This window comes from Budorcas taxicolor, chromosome 10 (genome assembly GCF_023091745.1).
Source record: "Budorcas taxicolor isolate Tak-1 chromosome 10, Takin1.1, whole genome shotgun sequence".
In the NCBI taxonomy this organism is placed as follows: domain Eukaryota; kingdom Metazoa; phylum Chordata; class Mammalia; order Artiodactyla; family Bovidae; genus Budorcas; species Budorcas taxicolor.
This window is the reverse complement of record NC_068919.1, coordinates 85,136,227-85,158,137: the sequence shown is the minus strand read 5'-3', so window position 1 is coordinate 85,158,137 and position 21,911 is coordinate 85,136,227. Positions and strand designations below refer to the sequence as shown.

The window sequence follows — 21,911 nt, the reverse complement described above, 5'->3', positions numbered from 1 at the left end:
ATCTGCAAAAAGCCCAGAGAAACACACAGATTACCAAAACTGACCCAATAAGAAATGGAATAGACAAGCAGAGGCTGAACCAGTGATCCAAAGTCTGTCAACAAAGAGAAGCCCAGGACTAAATGCCTCGCTGGTGGGCTCTATCAAACGTTTAAAGAGCTGCGGTGGTGATTTAGTTGCTCAGTTGCGCCCAACTCGTGCAACCCCACGGACTGTAGACTGCCAGGCTCCTGTGTCCATGGGATTCTCCAGCCAAGAATAATGGAGTGGGTTGCCATTTCCTTCTCCAGGGGATCTTCCCAACCCAGGAATCGAACCCAGGTCTCCTTCATTGCAGGTAGATTCTTTACCAACTAGAACTCTTTACCAATGAGGGAAGCCCATTTAAAGCCAATCTTTTTCAAACTCTTTCAACGAGGATGAAGGAGCCCATTCTATGAGCCCAGCATTACCCTGACACCAAAGCTAGACAAAGGCATTAAGAGAAAACCAGAAAACAATATTCCTTATGAATACAGATGCAAACATCCTCAATAAAATACTAGCAAACCAAATCCAGCAGCATATTAAAAGGACCATATACCATGCCCAAGTGAGATTTAGCTCAGGAATGCAAGGCTGGTTTGGTATACAAAAGTCAATCAACATAACATACCACATTCATAAAATGAAGGAAAAAAGACATAGAATCATCTTGATTGATGTAGAAAAGGCATTTGACAAAATCCAATAGTGCTGTATGACGAAAACACTCAACTAAGGAATAGAAGGGAACTTCCTCAACATGATAGAGGGCATTTATGAAACCCTGGAGCTAACATCAAACTGAATGGTAAAAGACTGAAACCTTTCCCCCTAAGATTAGGATTAAGACAAAGATGCCCATTTTCATCACTTCCATTCAACACTGTACTGGAAGTTCTAGCCAGGTAAGGAAGGGAGGGAAGGAGGGAGAAAGGGAGGGATTGATAAATCTCCATTTACTGATCACATGATCTTACATAGAAATAATCCTAAAGAATACACACACACACACACACACACACACACACACACACACTATCAGAGCTAATAAATGAGTTCAGCATAAGATCAGTATACAAAAATCCGTAGTATTTTACACAGTGACAATGAACAACTCAAAAATGAGATTAAGAAAACAATTCCATTTACAAGAGCATCAGAAAGTATAAAATACTGAGGAATAATGGTAACCAAGGAGCTATAAGACTTGCATGCTGAAAACTGCAAAACATTGCTAAAGAAACTAAAGAAGACCTAAATAAATAGGAAGACACCCCATGTTCATGGACTAGAAGACTTAAACGTAAGATGGCAACACTTCCAACAGCAATTTACAGATTCAGTGTACTCCCTACCAAAATCTAAACAGCCTTTCTTGCAGAAATGAAAAAGCTGGTCCCAAATTCATATGGAATTGCAGTGGACCCTGAATAGCAAAAAAAAAAACTTAAAAAAGAAGAACAAACTTAGAGGACTCACATTTCCCAGTTTCAAAACTTAGCTCAAAGATACAGTCAAAAAAATAATATGGCACTGGTATAAGGATAAACATACAGAATGACAGAATATTGAGAGTCCAGAAATAAACCCATACGTTCAATAGTCAATTGATTTTCAACAATAGTCCCAAGATTATTCAACAAGGACAGAACAGTCACTTCAACTACCCATGCGGGGGATTATCTATATGTAAAAGAATGAAGGTTGGACTTTATCTCACAGTATGTAAAAAAGTTAACTCAAAACACATCCAAAGACTGCTTAGCTCTAAATGTAAGAGCTTAAACTACAAACCTCTTAGAAGAAGGCATAGGGATCATGACTTTGGGTTAGGCGATGATTTCTTAGATATGACACCAAAAGTATAAGCAATAAAAGAAAAAGTAGATATATTAAACATCATCAAAATGAAAAACTTCTGCCACGAAAGAAAACTATCAAGAGCATGAAAAGACAAACTACAGAACAGGAAAAAAATTTGGAAATCATTTTTCTGATAAGGTTCTAGTATCCAGAATGTGTAAAGAACTCTTACAACTGAACAACAAAAAGACAAGCAAGCCAATTAAAAAATAGGCAAAAACCTTGATAGACAATTCTCCAAAGAACATATGTAAATGGCCACAGGGGATGAAAAGATGCTCAATGACAGTAATAGGGAAACGTAAATCATAACCGCAATAAGATACCACTTCACACCAATTAGTATAGCTATATTCTAAAAAAACAAAATGAATGTTAGTAAGGATATGGAGAAACTGCAACTCTCATATGTTGCTGGTGGGAATGTAGAATTGTATAGTCACTCTGAAAGATCCTTTGGCAGTTCCTTAATAAGTTAATCACAGAACTACCATACAATGTAGCAATTCCATTCCTAGGTATATAGCCAACAGAACTGAAAGCAAACAAAAGATTGTACATGAATGTTCACAGTAGCACTATTTACAAGAGTTAAAAGAGGGAAACATTTATCCGTCAACTGATGAACAGATAAAAAAAATGTGGTATATCTGTACAATGGAATATTATTTGGGCTTCCCTTGTGGCTCAGCTGGTAAAGAATCCACTTGCAATGCAGGAGACCTGGGTTTGATCCCTGGGTTGGGAAGATCCCTTGGAGAAGGGAAAGGTTACCCACGCTAGTATTCTGGTCTGGAGAAGTCCATGGACCATACAGTCCACAGGGTCGCAAAGAGTTGGACACAACTGAGAGACTTTTACTTTCTTATTTATCCATCAACTGATGAATAGATAAACAAAATGTGGCATGTCTGTACACCATGGAATATTATTCAGCCACAAAAAGAATGAAGTACTGATATATACTACAACATGGATGAACCCTGAAAATATTATGCTAAGTGTAAGACGCCATACACAAGAGGCTACATGTTGTATGAGACCATTTATAAGAAATATCCAGATTAGGTAACGGCATGGAGGCAGAAAAACCAGTGCTTTCTAGGAGCTGGCATGAGGGGGTTGTAGAATGACTGTTCAGTGGATACTGGGTTTACTTTTCGATGAAAATGTTCTCGAATTAGAAAATGATGATGGCGGCACAATACTATCAATGTACCAAATGCCGCTGAGTTGTCCACTGAAACGATGAAAATAATAATTTTGTCATGTGTATTTTAACCATAATTAAAGAAGACAACTGTCACTAAAATTTCTGTGATACTCATCTCACGACACATGTAAGGCAAATCACCATGCCACACACCTTAAACCTTCTACAGTGCTGTAGGCCAACGATCTCTAAGAACAGAAAAAACATAAACAAACACTTGTACACAGAACTCTAAAAACAAGGAAAAAATTTAATGTGCAGAAAACAGTTTAAGGAGTCATAAATAATCCTTTCAAGTATAAAACATCATGAGAATCTTCTCCTGACCAAGGCCCTTTCCCTGTCTAAATGTGGTTATCACTTTCTCCAGGTGCGGTTATCAGGGCCACGACCAGCCCTGCCCTCTCTGGGGAAAATCACACCTACCTCCAATTACTCGAATATTGTTGTCCTTTGTCAGAATAGCCTCAGCATGGAATACCAAAACCGGAATTCTCCTGCAGCCTCCAGTCCACATGATGCACGGATGATCTCTACAACCGTAAGAGAAGGCTTATTAATTCACAGCTCAAAATCTGAATTAACAATTGAAGCAGACCACCGGGGTCAGCTGCTTAGCACCTTTCCCCTTCTTCGGGAACAAGCACTCCAAAAGTCTTACAGGAAACCATTTCTCTCCCATTCTCAATCACGTGGTCTGTTCCAGATGAACTCCATCCCTGGGGCAGGGACAGGCCTTGGTTGACTTCAGCCAATCAGGGTTTTCCACACCCTGGTTATAGTTACTGGCTCAGGGATGAGGGCATGGAGCAGCTGGAGACAGTGTGTTGGGAGACATGTATGACCCTCCAGGAGAATGACACTTTCTCTCTCTTCTGAAGCAGCTGCAGAGAGATGGCCTCCTCCCCTGACGGTATAAGAGAATGAGGTCTGGAAGTGCAATCGTCACTGTTCGACCTTGGAAGGAGAGCCTGGAGCTGTGAGCAGAGGAGAAAGTCAGGGGGAGCCTGACTGAGAGAATGAGAGAAATGAGACCCTGAGTGGCAAACGTGCAGGTACAGAATCAGGTCTTTCCTAAATATGAGCTAACACACTCCCTTTATTATTTAGGGCAATTTATGTCTTAGTCCCCGGCACAGATAAGAATCTTAACTAAAAACCAAAATAATCACAATAACTGACATACCCCTTTTACACCCTATAGTCCCTTTTTAAGCCAATTTGAGGACCCATCCTAACAGTCTGAGCTAGGAAACCTAAAGTAATACAAGTATTCCAATTAAGACTATATGTTTGAAAGCAAGCCTATACTAAATGGAACAGTATTTTCTTCCAGAAGAGGACCTCTAACTTTCTCTTATCTTCCAGAAATCTCTGTTAAATCAATCTCAGATGTATTCACAGATTAGAAAAATCTTCAACTGCCTTAGTGCAGGGAGGCAGGAAAGGAAAGAAATGACCTGGATCCCGCTTATGTGTCAAGAATTACACTAAGAGCTATCAAATTATCTCATTTAATCCTCTTCCCAGTACTTTGAATCGAAGAAAAGGTATCTCCGAGAGGTTATGTAATTTCCTCAGAGTCATATAGCTGGTTATGCAAGGGAACAGGCATCTGACCCAAGGGTCTGTGTTCTTTCCACTCCTCCATCTCCATAATCCCATTTCAGTGATATTTTGCATAAACATCTTAAACTGAACCCCTGAGGAATTAAAATGAATCAATATCTTACATGGAATAAGATCCATTTATTTATTATCATTAATCCAAAGATTCAGGCTGCTCTCAAAAACTCACATGACCACACCCCTTAAAAAAGCCATACCACAAACCTCAGGGCCAAGTTAGACTCTCCCAACACAGGTTTAAACAGATCTATGCTTTGAACGTACAGGCTGCCAGGCTACCATTCTCAGAAGTGAGGCAGCTTTACACTTAGGATGAGTTGCCAAGAGATTTAGTGAAGAAAGCAGAGACCACTATACCTAGTTCATTCCCTGTTTCCTAGAAATGGAAAGTGGATGTTTAATGTTCCTACAATTTGACTTGGGTGACAGTGCCCATTTGAGAGAAATGGTGTTTACAGGGTACAAGAAGGATTTGTGTGTGTGTCTGTGTGTGCGATTTGCTTTCTTTTCCATCTTAATCGACATCCCTGGTGGCTCAGATGGTAAAGAGTCCGCCTGCAGTGTGGGAGACCTGAGTTTGATCCCTGGGTTGCGAAGATCCCCTGGAGGAGGAAATGGCAACCCACTTCAGTATTCTTGTCTGAAGAATCCCATGAACGGAGGAATCTGGTGGACTACAGTCCATGGGGTCATGAAGAGCAAGACACAACTGAGCGACTAAGCACAGTACCATCTTAAACACCTGTAAAAGGGACCGGATAATTCCTATGATCCCTTTCAACGTTTTTTTTCTCCCCCACTACACATCTAAGTCAGAGGATAGAGGGAAAAATAAGCAGGTTAAGCTATCAAGCTTTAGATAGAAACTTTGGAAACTGACTAAAGTTCCTTGGCAATCCACCTCTAGCTGCAAACTGGCACCAGTGTGCCTTAGCACCTACAAATGATGCATTACTGATAAAAGGTAAAAATGTTTGAAACGAGTCAGGAACACAATAAGCACACACAGCTGACAAGAGCCAAGGCCTGAATCATATTATCTGTAGAAAGCCGCATCCCTGACAGAGAATCTTTTCATTTACAACCTCTGAAAAGAGAAAACAGGGAGCAGATGAATTGCTAATCCAGTAAGGTCGACCTAAACATACTTAAGGCAGGCGCCGCTTTGTCACTAAAAGCATGTTCCCACCAGCTGGCAACAAAGGGAAAAGATTCAAAATGATTAGGAAACTGAAAACTGGGACGTTAAATACTCATTTACACCAGAAACCAGGACATATTAAGAAATTAGGCTTTACAGATATGAAAGAACAAAAAACTTGGATTAGTAACCAAAGTAGACTAGTTTTATGACTTACTTTATTGAAAGCCTAAGAACATTTTGGTTTTTAAACAGTTATTTCATGAGGAATAGATATTATTCACTCTTGGGATCCAGCCTACACAAATCAAAGCCTCTAAGCCTCGTTCATCCCAATGTCTATGCTGGAAATGCTTTCCCCACTTTCTCTGTTCACCTAATCTCACTCTCTATAGCCCAGCTCATCTCACCACCTCCCTGGGGCCTTCCCCAGCTCCTGCAGCCCACAGAGATGTATTTCTCTGAACTGTAGCACTCGCTGTATAATCATTTGTTGAAAATGAAAGTTGCTCAGTCAAGTCCGAGTCTTTGTGACCTCAAGGACTATACAGTCCATGGAATTCTCCAGGCCAGAATGCTGGAGTGTGTAGCCTTTCCATTCTCCAGGGGATCTTCCCAACCCAGGGATCAAATATAGGTCTCCCGCATTGCAGGCAGATTCTTTACCAGCTGAGCTATGAGGGAAGCCCATCATTTGTTGAAGGTCTTTTTAACTGATGTAAAGCCAGCTTTTACAATCAGAATTAGATATTTTTTACGGACTAAAGAACCTATATATCAAATGAACATTTCCACATTTATATGTATAAATTTCTAATTTGGGATCCCCAAGGAAAATATAGAAAAAGAGCCCCTTTACATTTACTATTGCAAACAATGTCATGCAAAACAAGGATGCCTGGACAGTTTCTAGCTCTAATGTCCAGGATTGCAAAGCATGAATACTTTAATACAGCCCGGGGATCTGAGCGGATCTAGCAGACCTCCATGGAGAGACATCTTGGGAGCAAGTCAACATCCTAGATGATTTAAGACCTTCGAACTTCCAAACCTTTAGAAATGTTAAGCCTGTTCCTCCAAGTGTAAACAAGATTGACTTTAAGATTCCTAAAGTATAAAACAAGTGTTTCATAGACATGAGCTGATGGAACATTAACAATCAAAACTCAACAGTAGGAGTTTAAAAGTAAGAGGAGCAAACGTCCATCAATATGAACTGGGGTGAGGTCAGGTGGGATTACACCTGTATTTTCACTAACTTCTACTAGAAATTTAGCACTTCTCAATTGCGAATACAGGCAACAAACCACAGTACTACTAGCATTACCTGCCCCTTCGACTCCATCTGAAATGACAGATTTTTTGTACCATATGACAGTTGTTGCAGACATCTGGAAATAACATTGTTATTTATCACTACTTCCAAGTTATGGCAGTTCCTAAAATTGCCACTAGATCCCCTATGATTACAGTCTTCTCATCTGGTATAATGAGGATGGACCACAATCTGGCAAGCTTCTCCCCTCAAGCAATCATTCAGTTACCAAATGGTGAAGGCTCACAGTGGTGGTCTAGGTATCTATGATGTGCCTTTGTATCCTCCACTTACAAGTGTTAATCAGACACAACCCAAGGACAGGGAGCTTATGCAAACTAAAAACAGTCCTCACGTCGCTGTCTTTAGAAAATAAAATTTAGGTTTTACCTTGTAAATGACTGATCTTGCTAAATACAATAACAAATATGCCATATATTCATTCATTAATTTAGTCATTCAGGCAGCAAATATTTATTGAGTACCTACTAAAATAAAATTAGTTTGAGTCATCTAAAATAAAATGAAATTATGTTGAGTCATCTAAAGTTCTCAATATTTTGACTGTGTTTGACTTACCTAAATAGCAATTTCATACAATTCAATCTAATACTTGTTGGTTCCAACCTATAAGCCCACTAATAAAAAGGACAGTCATGAAGTAAAAGAAGATCTTGAATCAGAAAGACGGATGCCTGCAGAAGTTAAAAAATGTGGAGAAATGGCTAAGAGGAAGCACACAGAAAAAGTCACAAAAAGGCAAAGTGCCCAGAGGAAATTATCCATTTAATTATCCTGAATGAGAATGACCCAAATACATTAATAATAACAAATCTCTTATTATTTTCTATGACCTAACAGTGATGAAAAGCCTTTCCCCAAAGCTTTACTAATGCTTCAATAATTTTTTCTAATTAAATAATATAAGCTTCTGCTGTAGTATAAGAAATATACTTTAAAATCAATATTAAATCCTGCAGGAATAATGCCTTAACACTTGTATGGCACTTTACAACAAAGGTCCGTCTAGTCAAGACTATGGTTTTTCCAGTGGTCACGTATGGATGTGAGAGTTGGACTGTGAAGAAAGCTGAGCGCTGAAGAATTGATGCTTTTGAACTGTGGTGTTGGAGAAGACTCTTGAGAGTCCCTTGGACTGCAAGGAGATGCAACCAGTCCATTCTGAAGGCGATCAGCCCTGGACATTCTTTGGAAGGAATGATGCTGAAGCTGAAACTCCAATACTCTGGCCACCTCATGTGAAGAGTTGACTCACTGGAAAAGACTCTGATGCTGGGAGGGATTGGGGGCAGGAGGAGAAGGGGATGACAGAGGATGAGATGGTTGGATGGCATCACTGACTTGACGGACTTGAGTTTGGGTGACCTCCGGGAGTTGGTGATGGACAGGGAGGCCTGGCATGCTGCGATTCATGGGGTTGCAGAGAGTCGGACACGACTGAGCGACTGAACTAACTATTCTACTTGATTCAGCCTGGCAGATACTATCCCCACTTTTCAGATGACATAGCACATGAATCCTAGTGGACTTACACAGAAGCTTAAAAACTAATCATATCTTTAAGCCAGATTCTCTCTTTGTTGTCTGTGTCATGTAATAATATTAAAGGAGACAAAATATCTAAGAGTTGCAAAATCATGGAAATCTAGGTCTAAATCTCAACCTATCATTTAATCTCTATGCATCCCAAGGAAGTTCTTTGACATGTGTGGGGCTGAGCTTAGTTAAGTGGGAATAATAACGTCTTCAGATGTTATTGTTAAATGGGATACAGCAGTTAAAGCCCTTACCATCACCTATAGCAGCTACACTTAGCACTATCATTTATATTCTTGTGAGAATCCAGCAATGAAGAAACTTGACTCTTATCTAAAAGAACTTGAGAAAGCCATGTGTCTCAACAGACAGCACAGGCCTCAGAATTCTAAAGGCCTGTCCCACACTTCCTCAAATAACTTATTGTTATCATTACTCTATCATCCTAAAGGCTTTGTAGAAAATAACCAATGTCACAGTGTTGGGAGACCTACTTTTCTTCCATATCTAAAAATTTCAAAATCTCCTATGTTAGGAGCTCTGATCAAGAGTTGACTAAGAGCTACTACCTGTACCATCTAGGGGCGATGTTCACTCATGAGGCCGGAAACAGAGCCTTATCTCATTTCAGACAGCTAATGGTCATCCCCAAAAGATCCCAAATTAGACCATGTATGGAGACTAAAACCAGAGTGAGATAACACCAAAGGAAGGATATGGGTAAAAGAGGCTAGGAGTAAAATAAAAGAGAACTATCTTCCAACCTGAAGGCAAAGGGTCAAAAGCAGGCTTACTATTACTTACTCCTGGCTTACCACCTCCTCATCCTCTGAGGATGATGCTGTTTCCTCCAGGTCCCGGGCCATCACGACTGGCATTTCCTTTAGAGTTTGTCATGCAGTCAGCAGACGGGGGCCTCAGAGACCTTTCCTTGCACATTCACTGGATCAAACAATTTGGGTGGCACAGATTCCTGCAAGAGCGACAAAGGATCTGAAACATAACCCAGCTGTCTTTTTGTTCATCACTGATGGTGATCTTTTATGTAACTAAAACGGATATTTATGTAAACAGGGCCCAGCCTCTAAAAACTTACCTTTTTTCACAGTGCCTCAGATATGGCACAATGATCAAGATTTTTTTTTTTTCAAACATATTGTCTGTCCTCTCTGTATTTGAAGAGAAGCTATTAAGTTTCCTGTGTTTCTTTTACATACTAAATCTAATGTGCACCAAAATGATAGGGTTACTTAACTTTTAGGAAAATCTGAGATGTGCGGCTGATTGCCTAAAACTTAGGTTCCTTGACAGCAAAACCTGACATGAGCCAAAATGAAAAACACAACTTTTAAGATCCTTCCAAATATTTCTTTAGAGTACAGGTAAAACACGATCATGATTCCAATGAAATAAATACAAGCAAAAAATGAATATATTCTGCTGAATCAAGGTTGTAAATAGCAGGGGGCGGGGTGGGGAGGAAGCGGGGGTGGAGAGGGGTCTGTCCTTCCAAACGCTCTCAAAAACTATTCTCCCTTACTGAAAATCACAAACTATTATCCGAATATCGAATAGACACTAAAATTAGCCTATTTCTAATTATAGTACTTTAATAGAGAAAAGGTACATTTTATTGTGTGTTTGAGGACGGACTAGAAATAATAGACAAGAAAATGTTTGAACGACCATAATCCTATTACTCAAAGATTACCATTCAATCTTTCCAAACCTTATTTTTCTATGCATTAATATATGGGATAATCTAAATAGGGGGCGAGGAAAGCCAGTTCCGACAAGGATTCCCTACACATGTTCAGCGAAATGGGCAGTATGGAACAATCTCAAGGTTTTCTTCCGAGTATCCCCAACAGGATTTCTCAGTATTTCCCAAAATGTTGGGAAGTCCCTTAAATTCATACAAAAGAAACTAAACCTCCAAGCGACGAAGGGATGCCAACCTGTCCTAGGCTGCGAGCTGGGCAGGAACAGACAGGGCGATCGGAAGATTGAGGGCACTTGCCCGAGGAGTGTCCTCTCCCTAAAGGGATCAGGCTCTCAGTCCCACCCATGGCTCAGCCCATCCCAGGGAGGTCCTCAGATGCTCCCCACGGAAAGGACGCGCGCGGGGAGCCGCAGCCGCTGCGATTCAGCCCAGCGCGCCCGGAAGCCAGCAGCTGTTCCCGGACAAGGAGAGGGAAGTGCAGCGGCCGGCGCCCGCCCGGACTCGGGGCGCCCTTCTCTTCGAGGAGGAGAGTGCGGGCGCAGGCGTTTACCTGTTTCATCTTCCCATCGCTCGGGGCGGGCAGGCGGGGACAGCGCTCTGCGCCTACCTCCCTCCTCCTTCCCCAGCCGGGCTCAAGGCCGCAGCCGAGGCCGGCTTCCCCCGTTACTACAACAACCAACCAGCAACCGCCCGCTCGGACCCACTGCGCAGGCGCCCGCGCCCCGGCGCGGAGGACGCTTAGCTTCAGGCGCGTACAATTGTCGTCACCGCCGCGCCGAGCGGGCACAGGGCTCTGCTCCCCGCAGAAGTCTTGACTTACTTTTTCTGCTCTTTCCCTCTCCGCCCCAAAAAGATTGACTCCGAACCTGGAGTGTTTCGCTGCTCTCAACAGGAGGGTTCACTGCAAGGGCGGCGTGTTGGGGGGTGAGGTTTGCGGAGCGGCAACCTGTGATTGGCAGTAAAGCGGTTCACGCCCCATCGCCTGCTCGAGCATAACCTAAACAGCCAATTAGAAAGAGGACTGATGGCAACAAACCAATGCCGGAGCCGGGTTGAGAGTGGGGGCGGAGACAAGTGGCTCAGGTAGACTCAGGTCTGGAGCTGGGCTGGGGCAGTACCTTTGCTGTTGCTACTACTGCTGCTGCTGCTGTGCTGAGAGTACTGTCTCCAGGTAGGATGACTGTCGGGGGTGGGGGGTGGGGGGTGGAGAGGTGGGTGCCTGTGTGGCTTCTAATGGAGAGGATCCGCACAGCCTGAAGCAATGGAGATGGGACAGAAGGAAGACACCCGGGAGGCAACCCTGTAGGGGGAAAAGAGATTTCAGAGACCAAGAAAAGAGGGAGCTGGGAAAATGAAAACTTGGTAGGTACAGAACGAGTGAATCGATGAACAAATGAGTGCCCACTCTGAGCCTGGCACAATACGAGGAACCTTTGCTTTCTAAAGTAATTCTTATAATAACTCTTGGACTAGGTAATTTTAATCTCCATTTTGCAGGTAAGGAAATCTAAGCTGTAAAGTGTAAATTACTTCCCCACAGTCACACAGCTACTGAAAAATGAGACCAGGAAAGGAAACTCTCTCTCCCGACTCTAGTAAAGTACTATACCTTTGCTGGTCTGTGCCTGGGTAAATTTTGAGAATAGATGTTGGATACTCTCACAGGCCTTCAAAAGCTTTGAAGAAGTCGTGCTGAGGGACTGGCAGAGCAGTTTGGAAGAGTGCTCAGGCTCTGCCTTCATCATCTATCTTCTGGAGTTTCTGAGAATTTCTGTGAAATGGGCATAAGTTCTGTCAAAGAGGGAGGTCATCCATGCAGCTTTTCTGATGCTGAGAGCTTAAGCCTCCCTAGTGAGGCATGGTGAGAAAACAATAAGGTCGGGGGAGGGGAGTGTGTGTGTCTTGGCCCATGCTGGAACTGCCTGTGATTCCATTAGAGCTTCATTCTCTCTGGACTTTGACAGAGTCCAGTTTTGTGATCCATTTGCACTGAGGGGTTCATCCACTGACCCTTCTGTCTCTGGAACTTGCTGTGTTTTTTGGTGCATCACACGTCTGCCTTTACTGACTTTAATATTTGTTTCAGCTGACTAATGTAGGACCATGCCAAAAGGCCTACTGTCAAAGTGACAAAGGAAGCCTGATAATTTTGCCACTTAAGGCTCAAGAAATTAACCAGACAATAGATAAACCATGGGTCACATAGCAAAGATGAGAAATAGCACTTCCATGATTAGATTTTTATCTACATGGCTTTTATTTAAATCAAGATGATTGAAATCTGTGCTCAGCAATGGTTGATCTAACATTTTGTTCTCTTTTTTAAATAAAAAGTACATAGCCTGATCTTATTTTCTATACCACTTGAAGACAGGTGGCTATGGCTCGCTTGTCTCTCACAGAAATGGAAACTTCATCAAAATATGCTCAGTGAGACATCTTAGAGACCAATAGAACATGGTTTTTATCTAAGCTCTTTCATCTATAGACTGTGTAACCTTAAGCAAGTCACTTAACATCTCTATGCCATCCTTCATCTATAAAGTGGAAATATTAATAGTGTCTACCAACCCCGTTTAAGGATTAAATGAGATAATATATGATAGGTGCTTGGCACAGTGCATGACATATACAAATTCTCAATAACTGTAGATTCTTCTACAACCCAACACCAACATTGCTGTTTCCTTCTCCATCTAATTTTCTTACTATTTGTCAACTCACAATTTATTAATTTGTAACTTTTATATTGTTCTCCTAATTTATGAAGCATGATATCCCTGAAAACCAAAGTATAAAAAAGTTAAAGCATGTTAATAATGCCCTCAAATCATACATGCCACTCAGACATAGAAGGCTTGTCTGTCCCTGGAAGGATCGGTCACCAGTAGCCAGGCAGGTATCTATCAGTAGATTTATAATCACCTTTGAGCTACTTGCAGTACAAAAGGTTGACGTGAAACACCAGGTTACAAGTAAAGATCCCAGGGGACTAATTCTAGCCAAGAGAAGAGAATACTGATTTAGGCTAATTTTGGAGAAATTCCTTAGACAAACATAAGCGTGGTGCTACTTATTTCAGAGTATGCTGTTGACTCACCACTATTAGTATGATGAAATATTGAGACCAATTTCTGTAAGTCTCACACCAAAGTCCTTTTATTTCTTTATACTGATGTTTGGGCACCTCCCTCTCTTCTGTTTCTTTCTTTCCATTTTTCCCACAGGGTTTGTCATTTCCACCCACTGCATCATTTAGCCTTTTTACTCTGGGCAGCACACTTTGATTTAAGGTAGGTATTCAAAGGCACTGTGCCAACCCTATGAGGAGTGCATGGGGATAGACGAGCCTCCGGCACTTGGGAGAGGAGTTTATGAAATGACTGATAAAGTAAGATTAGTACCACCCTCATGAATGGGACACAGGTTAACTACAGAGCTTATGATTGAAGCACGTTAACCATCTGTTGTCTCTTGCCCTTTGCTTTTGTTTCCAAGGCAAAAAGCCCTCTCAGATTGGAGGGGAGCCATGAGCCGGTTTCTGAATGTGTTACGAAGCTGGCTGTTGATGGTATCCATCGTAGCCGCGGGGAACTCACTACAGAGCTTCCGAGACCACACCTTTCTCTATGAAAAGCTCTATACCGGCAAGCCAGACCTGGGTAAGGAATCAAACACCTCCATTCTTTATGGCAGTGGCCTAAATGGTGGTCCCCAGACCTGGCTGTACATCACAATAACTGCAAGAAACTAAAACCAAACAAAGCACAGGTGGCCAATTCCCTGTCCAGACCTAATTACTGAATCTCTCACCCCCTGGATGTGTCATAGGAAGTTCTTTTTAGAAACTTCCCAGGTGATTCTGATGCTGCATAAGCTAGCAAGCCTAAGTCACTAAAATAACAGACGTGTCTCCCCCCAGGCTTCTCTGAATATCTTTCCCTTCATTTTACACTGCCCTCAGCAGTGGGGCTGTACAAATACCATTATAAGGACGAATGAGGAAATGAGTTCCTTGGTGACTCTGATGCCTGATGAGGAAACCATGAAGAAGGTTTTCCTATTAGCTTCTTTCGGAAATCAGGTCATGGCGCATATCATTTATACCCTACCTTGCATATGGAGAATTACTAATCTAAGGTCTTCCCAAACCATGACATAGACCCTGAAAAGATATCCAAAATCCCTCCAGGTTGGTTTCCCACATGAACTTCCACAGGCCCACGATGGCTTTCCCCAGTGTCCCGAGCCTCTCTGCTGGAGAGTGGTTGCACATTTCAGCTTGCGCTTCTTTCCTTTGATACGTGGGGTGGCTTGAGCTGCAGCACCATTTCATAGTAGCGACAATTGTATGTCACATTTATAGGTAACCCAGATTCAGACTCTGACCTAGCTCCTTTTTCTGCAACATGTGGGTATAAAATGAAAGTAAATAGGCTAAGCCTCACTTTGAACCAAGCTCACGTTCAGTAGGCTTAGACAACCTGGAAAAGTGGGTGAAACAATTCCACTTTTCGCCCTCCAGTGCTGTCCTCTGGTGGTCCAGGAACTCTGTATAGATTCACAGGTTTTTAGAGGTCTTCTCACCTAGCCCTTTGAATTTAAAGTTGAGACAGAAAAGTCCAGGGGTTATGTGATTTGCCGAAGGGCATATAGCTGAGCAGAAGTGTGTTTGTTAGCTTGTGCATGCATGCATGCACACACAGCCTGGAAATAGGTCCCTCGAGACCCCCTGGTACTTTGCTGGTGATACCAGGACCCTGGAGCATCCAGTAGAAGAATTTTACTTGATGCCTACTCTGGTTAGGATTACTGAGATTCTCCATTTGTATATCTCACCCTTAGTGAGATATATAGAAGTAGAAAAAAGAAATTTCCTATCTTTCCATCAGAAGAGCTATCAAAATGCTTTATAAAGAGTGTAAAAAGAAAAAAAATATATAGCCCTCCAGGACTGACTTCCCTGGTGGTTCAGATGGTAAAGCGTCTGCCTACCATGCAGGAGACCTGGGTTCCATCCCTGGGTCAGGAAGATCCCCTGGAGAAGGAAATGGCAACCCACTCCAGCATTCTTGCTTCAAAAATCCTGCGGACCGAGGAGCCTAGTAGGCTACAGTCCATGGGGTCACAAAGTGTCGGACACAACATAGCGACTTCACTCCAGGACTAACCGTTAAATATTAATTTGGGGTATGGGATTTTTTTTCTCAAAATGACAACCATCTAAAGATCTTTGGGGTTGTGAATTTAGTGTTGCTGTCTGGTTTGCCAAAGGCTCAAAAATCCTTAAAGGAAAATCCTGAAAGACATTTTGGTTGTGAGTCTTGTCCCTTAAAATTTCTCTTGCTCAGGAGACCAGCAAAGGAAGTATCTTTGCTTTTCACCATGGATCAATGCTGGTACATTAAAATCAACAAGACAAGGCTTTAGAAAATACCAGGAGGGTTTCAGCCTACCTCCAGAGTATACGATTTCACTGATCTGGTATCCAGGTCTTGGTAATTTGATAAAATTTCTTCAGTTGATTCTAATATATGCCCAGGTTCAAGAAGCACAGTTATGATGGACTATGATTCATACTCTCTGGAGAAGATATTAGCACAGCAGTGCCAGAATGAAGCTAGCAAGAGCAGAGTGGCCCCGGCTAACACGGAGCTTTGCTCCCTTCCAGCACGTACAGGAAACCAGCCTTGTTAGGGCTTCATTCACATGACATAGATCTGAATTCAGGAGATCCAGGGACTTGGGTCTGTTGAAGACCAGGTGTGGGTATCTAGACAGGGCTCAGTATTTCTGCGTTCTGTCCTGCATCAGCCTCACTGAAAATCTGCTGACCTCCTAGGCATCTTGCATTGACAGACCGCTCTCCACCATGTTCCCCCACACTTATCCTGATTCAGACTCACTTGCCTCACCAACACTAGAGCGGCTTCCAGGCAGAGCCATAAACTGCTAACCCAGGAGCTACTGCCGAAGTGGGCTGTTTGTTGGGTTTCTACTCTTGGAACTCACCCGCCCAACTGTAGGCATTGGAAGAGGAGCTGAACCAGTTCTTCTGGAATTCTTTCCATTCCTTTTAGTTCCCACCTGCAGCATCAGAGCCTGTACTTTGCCCAGCCAAGGGGATCACAGGCTTAGCTCTCTGACTCCTCCAGTGAAGCTGGGGGAGTTTGGAGGGAACCCTGACACACCCTTCTCAACACTCCTGCTTGTTTCTGCTGCACAGTGAATGGCCTCCAAGCTCGGACCTATGGAATCTGGACACTGCTCTCATCAGTGGTTCGCTGCCTCTGCGCCATCGACATTCACAACAAAACGTATGTAAAGGAGGGAAGAGCATCTCCCTGTGTTTGAAATGGGTGCTGAGTAGAGCCATTGTGTTCCTCCCTCAGAGACTTATTTAACAATGCCAGTACATGAAAATCAACAAGGCAAGGCTTTAGAAGATACCAGGAGTTCCTGGACCCATCTCCAGAGTGTATGATTTAACTGATCTGGTATCCAGGTCTGGGTAATTTGATAAGATTTCTTCAGTTGATTCTAATAAATGCCCAGGGCCAAGAGGCAGTTATGATGGACTATGATTCCATCATATGGCCTATGATTTGATATAGTAACCTAGGACATGAAGATAAAAGATTACTAGGTACCATTCCTTCCAGGGCTAGAAAACATCACAGGCCTGAGTGTGTATAAAGCTTAACAATTCTTCGAAATGGACACAGCAAACTGGTTATGTTGTGATCCAGTGGCCTGCATCATATCCCTCTACTTTGTTACTAATGGGTCAGCCTTTCTTCTACTAAAGAGGTAGTGTGCTTGCTCTTTTTAGAGAGGCCATGGCATGCCTATGCTCACATTCCTCCTTGAGAGGCAGGGATGAACAGAAATCATGATCTATGACATCATGAGCCCACTAGTAAATGGTTGTGTGTTTACACAGAGTCATGAAGAGAGGGTCACAGAGAGCTGAGCACACCTCTGTATTCTGCCTCTTCAGAGGACTCACACAGACTGCATGCATGTGTGTGTGCACACTCAAATCCAACTCTTTACGACCCCATGGACTGTAGCCCACCAGGCTCTTCTGTCAGTGATATTTTCCAGGCAAGAATACTGGAGTGGGTTGCCATTTCCTACTCCAGGGGATCTTCCTGACCCAGGGTAGGATCAAACCTGCATCTCTTGAGCTCCTACATTGGCAGGCAGGTTCTTTATCTCTTTGCCACCTGGAAAGACCTCATACAGACATGCTGCTGCTGCCGCCACGTCGCTTCAGTCGTTTCCAACTCTGTGGGACCCCATAGACGGCAGCCCGCCAGGCTCCCCCGTCCCTGGGATTCTCAGGCAAGAACACTGGAGTGGGTTGCCATTTCCTTATCCAATGCATGCATGCATACATGCTAAGTCGCTTCAGTCGTGTCCGACTCTGTGGTACCCTATGCACAGCAGCCCACCAGGCTCCTCTGTCCATGGGATTCTCTATGCAAGAATGCTGGAGTGGGCTGCCATTTCATTCTCCATTATACAACTAGTGTGGAACAAGTGCAGGCAGTCGCAGCCCCTGGTTGCAGCTAGATAGTGTTGTAATCTGAACTGGCCACTGGAGGGGGCTCAAGCTTTCTTCCCAACACCAATCCTCACCGCAATCAAGGTGGAAAGTTTGCTCAGGTCCCCAGGTAAGGCCACCAAAAGAACTTCATACCAAAATACTTTTGTGTTAGCCAGACTCTCAGCATCTGGGCAAGAGAGGAGATGGTGATATTTATTGAGCCCCTCTTATTATACCAGATGCTTCCACATGACTTTGATTAAGATGACTCCTAGTAGCCCTGGGAAGCAGTGATTTTTGTTGCTGATTCTGTAGATTTGCATATTAGAGACTCAATTCATTTAAGCTGAGAAGACTAGGACAAGTGGGATTTGAGGGCTGTTAACACTGTGATCTCTCCAGCTTTATTTTTTCATATTTTTGAACCTGAAACTATGGACTACTTGTTCTAGATTGATATGTATTTTTGGAAGCAGCGAGGTTTAGTGGAAACACTCTGAGGCCCAAGAATGAAAACTGGAAAATAGGCTCTGGTCTCATTTCTACTGGTAATAGCTTTGAAGCAGCAAGTTTATTATAGACCTCTGCATCTCAGTCCCTTCATGTATAAAATGAGACTCGTGTGTCTGTTTTTCCTCTCAGGGTGACTGGGAAGGAGTAAGGACTGCATAATCATTTTAATGACCTTTACCATGATGAAGAATTACTGAGAAGTAGAAGGGGGTGTATCTTTTCTTTGTTGTGCTTTGGGGATGAACAGGGACAGCTCAGACTTATCTTTACATCTCTTACCCATTCATTTCCCCTTCACCCAACACAGGATAGCCGGAAATGCTGACTTCTATTTCCAACTTTTTTGTAAAGCCTGGATTTTTTGTCCCTGTGCTTCTGATATGCTCTCTGATTATATTCCCTCCCTAACCAGAAACCTGAAATCAATTCCCAGCTGTTCTCACTTTCGGAAACAGTCTGCATTCTTCGTATTTAATCGGTATTTCTCTAAATAAGCCAACTTTCACTTGAAAGCAAAAGACATCCAAGAAGATTTAACTGAAATCTGTAATATTTTATTTCTTAGGAAAATGGTATCTGAAGCAAAAATGTCAAGATAGATTTGATGGAGTAGGGTATTGGTTGTATAGGGGTAAATTGTATTATGAATGATTTTTTGTATGTTTGAAGTACTTCATAATTTTTAAATTTCATAGTTGAAGAAAGATACCAGCTCTCAAAGTGGTCCGTCTTCCTATAACTTCTGTCTTCTCCACCTCCTTGTCAAAACTGAGGAACAAGTTATCTTCCTGTGAGGTTGTCATTGTGTCCTCCATGTGATCATTTTACTAGGTTAGGATGCAAAGTATCTTAGATGCAGCCAGTGTTGTAAAATCATCTAAAAGTCCAAGAAAGGCCCTTGCTACCCATTCCGCATTCATGCCCTTCATTCGGTGGCATCCATCAGATGAGCACTGACCAGCCCCTGGCCAGAAACTTGCAAAGCAGGCTTGGACTAGCGTCAAGCCAGTTTGAGTAAGTAGAATACATAAGTGTGATTGATCCAAAATTGTCTACACTACCTAGGATTGCCATACTCCAGACTCTGCTATCACTGGCTTCACCACCTTGCTAAGACTTGCAAAGCCACTCTGGATGGCTGGGTATTCTCCTCTCGATTTAGCAGTTGAAGGCTTCGGTTTTGCCCTAGGGGTGAATAAATTGATGTGATCTAGCAGCTGCCATCTGTGGGGTCGCACAGAGTTGGACATGACTGATGTGACTTAGCAGCAACAGCAGCAGCAGCAGCAAGGTCTTTCGCGGGACCAAGTCTCCTTTTTCTTTAGCCGTAGTCATTTCCTGGGTTTCGATTTGTGTGTTTCAAGTCTGACCACTTCCTCCGCACTGAACGAGCTGAACCTTCGGTCCCGTTTCTGTCTGCTCCCCTGTAGGCTCTACTACGTCACGCTCTGGACCTTCTTCCTTGCATTGGGGCACTTCCTCTCTGAGTTGTTTGTATTTGGGACTGCGGCTACCACGATTGGCATCATGGCACCCCTCACGGTGGCAAGTAAGCATCCAGCGACTCTGGAACTCCCACAGGAGCCGTCCCAACCCTAAAGACAGGCCTTATACAAGCATTATAAGAAAGCACGGTGCTGAGGTCAGCCACTAATCTTGTCTGTCTGTATTTAAGGTATCTCAATCCTGGGCATGCTAGTGGGGCTCCAGCACCTAGAAGCAGAACCAGGATCCAGACAGAAGAAGAGAAACTGAGGCCAACATCCCCACGTCCAAGATGTCATCTCCCGCCTTTGCTCGCCTCTTCCTTCTCTACGCTCTTCAGTTTCATTTCTGCTCCATCATCCACTTATATCCTTTCACATTTGGGGTTTTTTTTTTTCTTTAATTAAAAAACTTTTAAGATATTACATGCATACAGAAAGTCAATGCCATTTAAAAGTATGTAAAGAATAAAATTCTCCAAGCCAGGCTTCAGCAATATGTGGACCGTGAACTTCCAGATGTTCAAGCTGGTTTTAGAAAAGGCAGAAGAACCAGAGATCAAATTGACAACATACACTGGATCATGGAAAAAGCAAGAGAGTTCCAGAAAAACATCTATTTCTGCTTTATTGACTATGTCAAAGCCTTTGACTGTGTGGATCACAGTAAACTGTGGAAAATTCTGAAAGAGATGGGAATACCAGACCACCTGACCTGCCTCTTAAGAAACCTATATGCAGGTCAGGAAGCAACAGTTAGAACTGGACATGGAACAACAGACTGGTTCCAAATAGGAAAAGGAGTACGTCAAGGCTGTATATTGTCACCCTGCTTATTTAACTTCTATGCAGAGTACATCATGAGAAACGCTGGGCTGGAGGAAGCACAAGCTGAGATTGCCAGGAGAAATACCAATAACCGCAGATATGCAGATGACACCACCCTTATGGCAGAAAGTGAAGAGGAACTAAAAAGCCTCTTGAAAGTGGAAGAGGAGAGTGAAGAAGTTGGCTTAAAGCTCAACATTCAGAAAACAAAGATCATGGCATCTGGTTCCATCACATCATGGCAAATAAATGGGGAAACAGTGTCAAACTTTATTTTTGGGGGCTCCAAAATCACTGCAGATGGTGACTACAGCCATGAAATTAAAAGATGCTTGCTCTTTGGAAGAAAAGTTATGACCAACCTAGACAGCATATTCAAAAGCAGAGAAATCTGTCTAGTCAAGGCTATTGTTTTTCTAGTGGTCATGTATGGATGTGAGAGTTGGACTATGAAGAAAGCTGAGTGCCAAAGAATTGATGCTTTTGAACTGTGGTGTTGGAGAAGACTCTTGAGAGTCCCTTGGACTGCAAGGAGATCCAACCAGTCCATCCTAAAGGAGATCAGTCCTGGGTGTTCATTGGAAGGACGGATGCTAAAGCTGAAACTCCAATACTTCGGCCACCTGATGAGAAGAGCTGACTCATTTGAAAAGAACCTGATGCTGGGAAGGACTGAAGGCAGGAGGAGAAGGGGACGACAGAGGATGAAATGGCTGGATGGCATCACAGACACAGTGGACATGGGTTTGGGTGGACTCTGGGAGTTGATGATGGACAGGGAGGCCTGGTGTGCTGTGGTTCATGGGGTCACAAAAAGACACTACTGAGTGGCTGAACTGAACTAAACTGAAAGAATGATTTTAGAATGATGTACGTCCGTCCAAATCAAGGAACTGCCAATATATCTGAAGCCCACTGTGTGCCCTTCCCGCACCCACAGCCTCTTCCAGCACTACTTTTCCAGCCTTCTCCTTTTTTCATTTTATTTTTAACTATTGACTTGACTTCTATGGTTGGAAGATGCAAGCTGTGAAACTTCAGGCTGCTAATTTGCCCAGAGCATTGCCAC

The 21,911-nt window shown here is 42.9% G+C and overlaps 2 protein-coding genes across 4 annotated transcripts in view; one reads left to right on the top strand and one right to left on the bottom strand.

The window, feature by feature from the left end:
* The window catches only part of TTLL5 (tubulin tyrosine ligase like 5), a 307,681-nt gene extending 298,061 nt beyond the window's left edge, over positions 1–9,620 (bottom strand). Inside the window, exons 1-2 of the mRNA XM_052646434.1 lie at positions 9,547–9,620; positions 3,527–3,633 (exon numbers count right to left, since the gene is read on the bottom strand). Coding sequence (XP_052502394.1) covers positions 3,527–3,633; positions 9,547–9,620 — 181 coding nt within the window. The remainder of the gene's footprint in view (positions 1–3,526; positions 3,634–9,546) is intronic.
* A 1,740-nt stretch (positions 9,621–11,360) lies between these two features.
* Positions 11,361–20,338, top strand: LOC128054654 (ergosterol biosynthetic protein 28 homolog). Of its 3 annotated transcripts, none has more exons than XM_052647301.1 (6): positions 11,361–11,636; positions 13,693–13,758; positions 13,964–14,127; positions 16,692–16,782; positions 19,961–20,079; positions 20,206–20,338. In XM_052647301.1, the coding sequence occupies exons 3-6, from the start codon at positions 13,995–13,997 to the stop codon at positions 20,283–20,285; spliced, it is 423 nt and encodes a 140-aa protein (XP_052503261.1). In that variant the 5' UTR covers positions 11,361–11,636; positions 13,693–13,758; positions 13,964–13,994; the 3' UTR covers positions 20,286–20,338. The 3 variants fall into 3 exon arrangements, with proteins under 3 accessions (XP_052503261.1, XP_052503260.1, XP_052503259.1); XM_052647300.1 differs by lacking the exon at positions 11,361–11,636 and adding an exon at positions 11,737–11,827; XM_052647299.1 differs by lacking the exon at positions 11,361–11,636 and adding an exon at positions 12,166–12,326.
* Positions 20,339–21,911: the final 1,573 nt, after the last annotated feature.

Bases quoted from the DNA above. Each gene is read 5' to 3' on its own strand.
- LOC128054654 (XM_052647299.1), top strand. From the start codon at position 12,244: ATGGGCATAAGTTCTGTCAAAGAGGGAGGTCATCCATGCAGCTTTTCT. The intron at 16,783-19,960 runs GTATGTAAAGGA...GCTCCCCTGTAG, and splicing joins ATCGACATTCACAACAAAAC to GCTCTACTACGTCACGCTCT. The intron at 20,080-20,205 runs GTAAGCATCCAG...TCTGTATTTAAG, and splicing joins GGCACCCCTCACGGTGGCAA to GTATCTCAATCCTGGGCATG.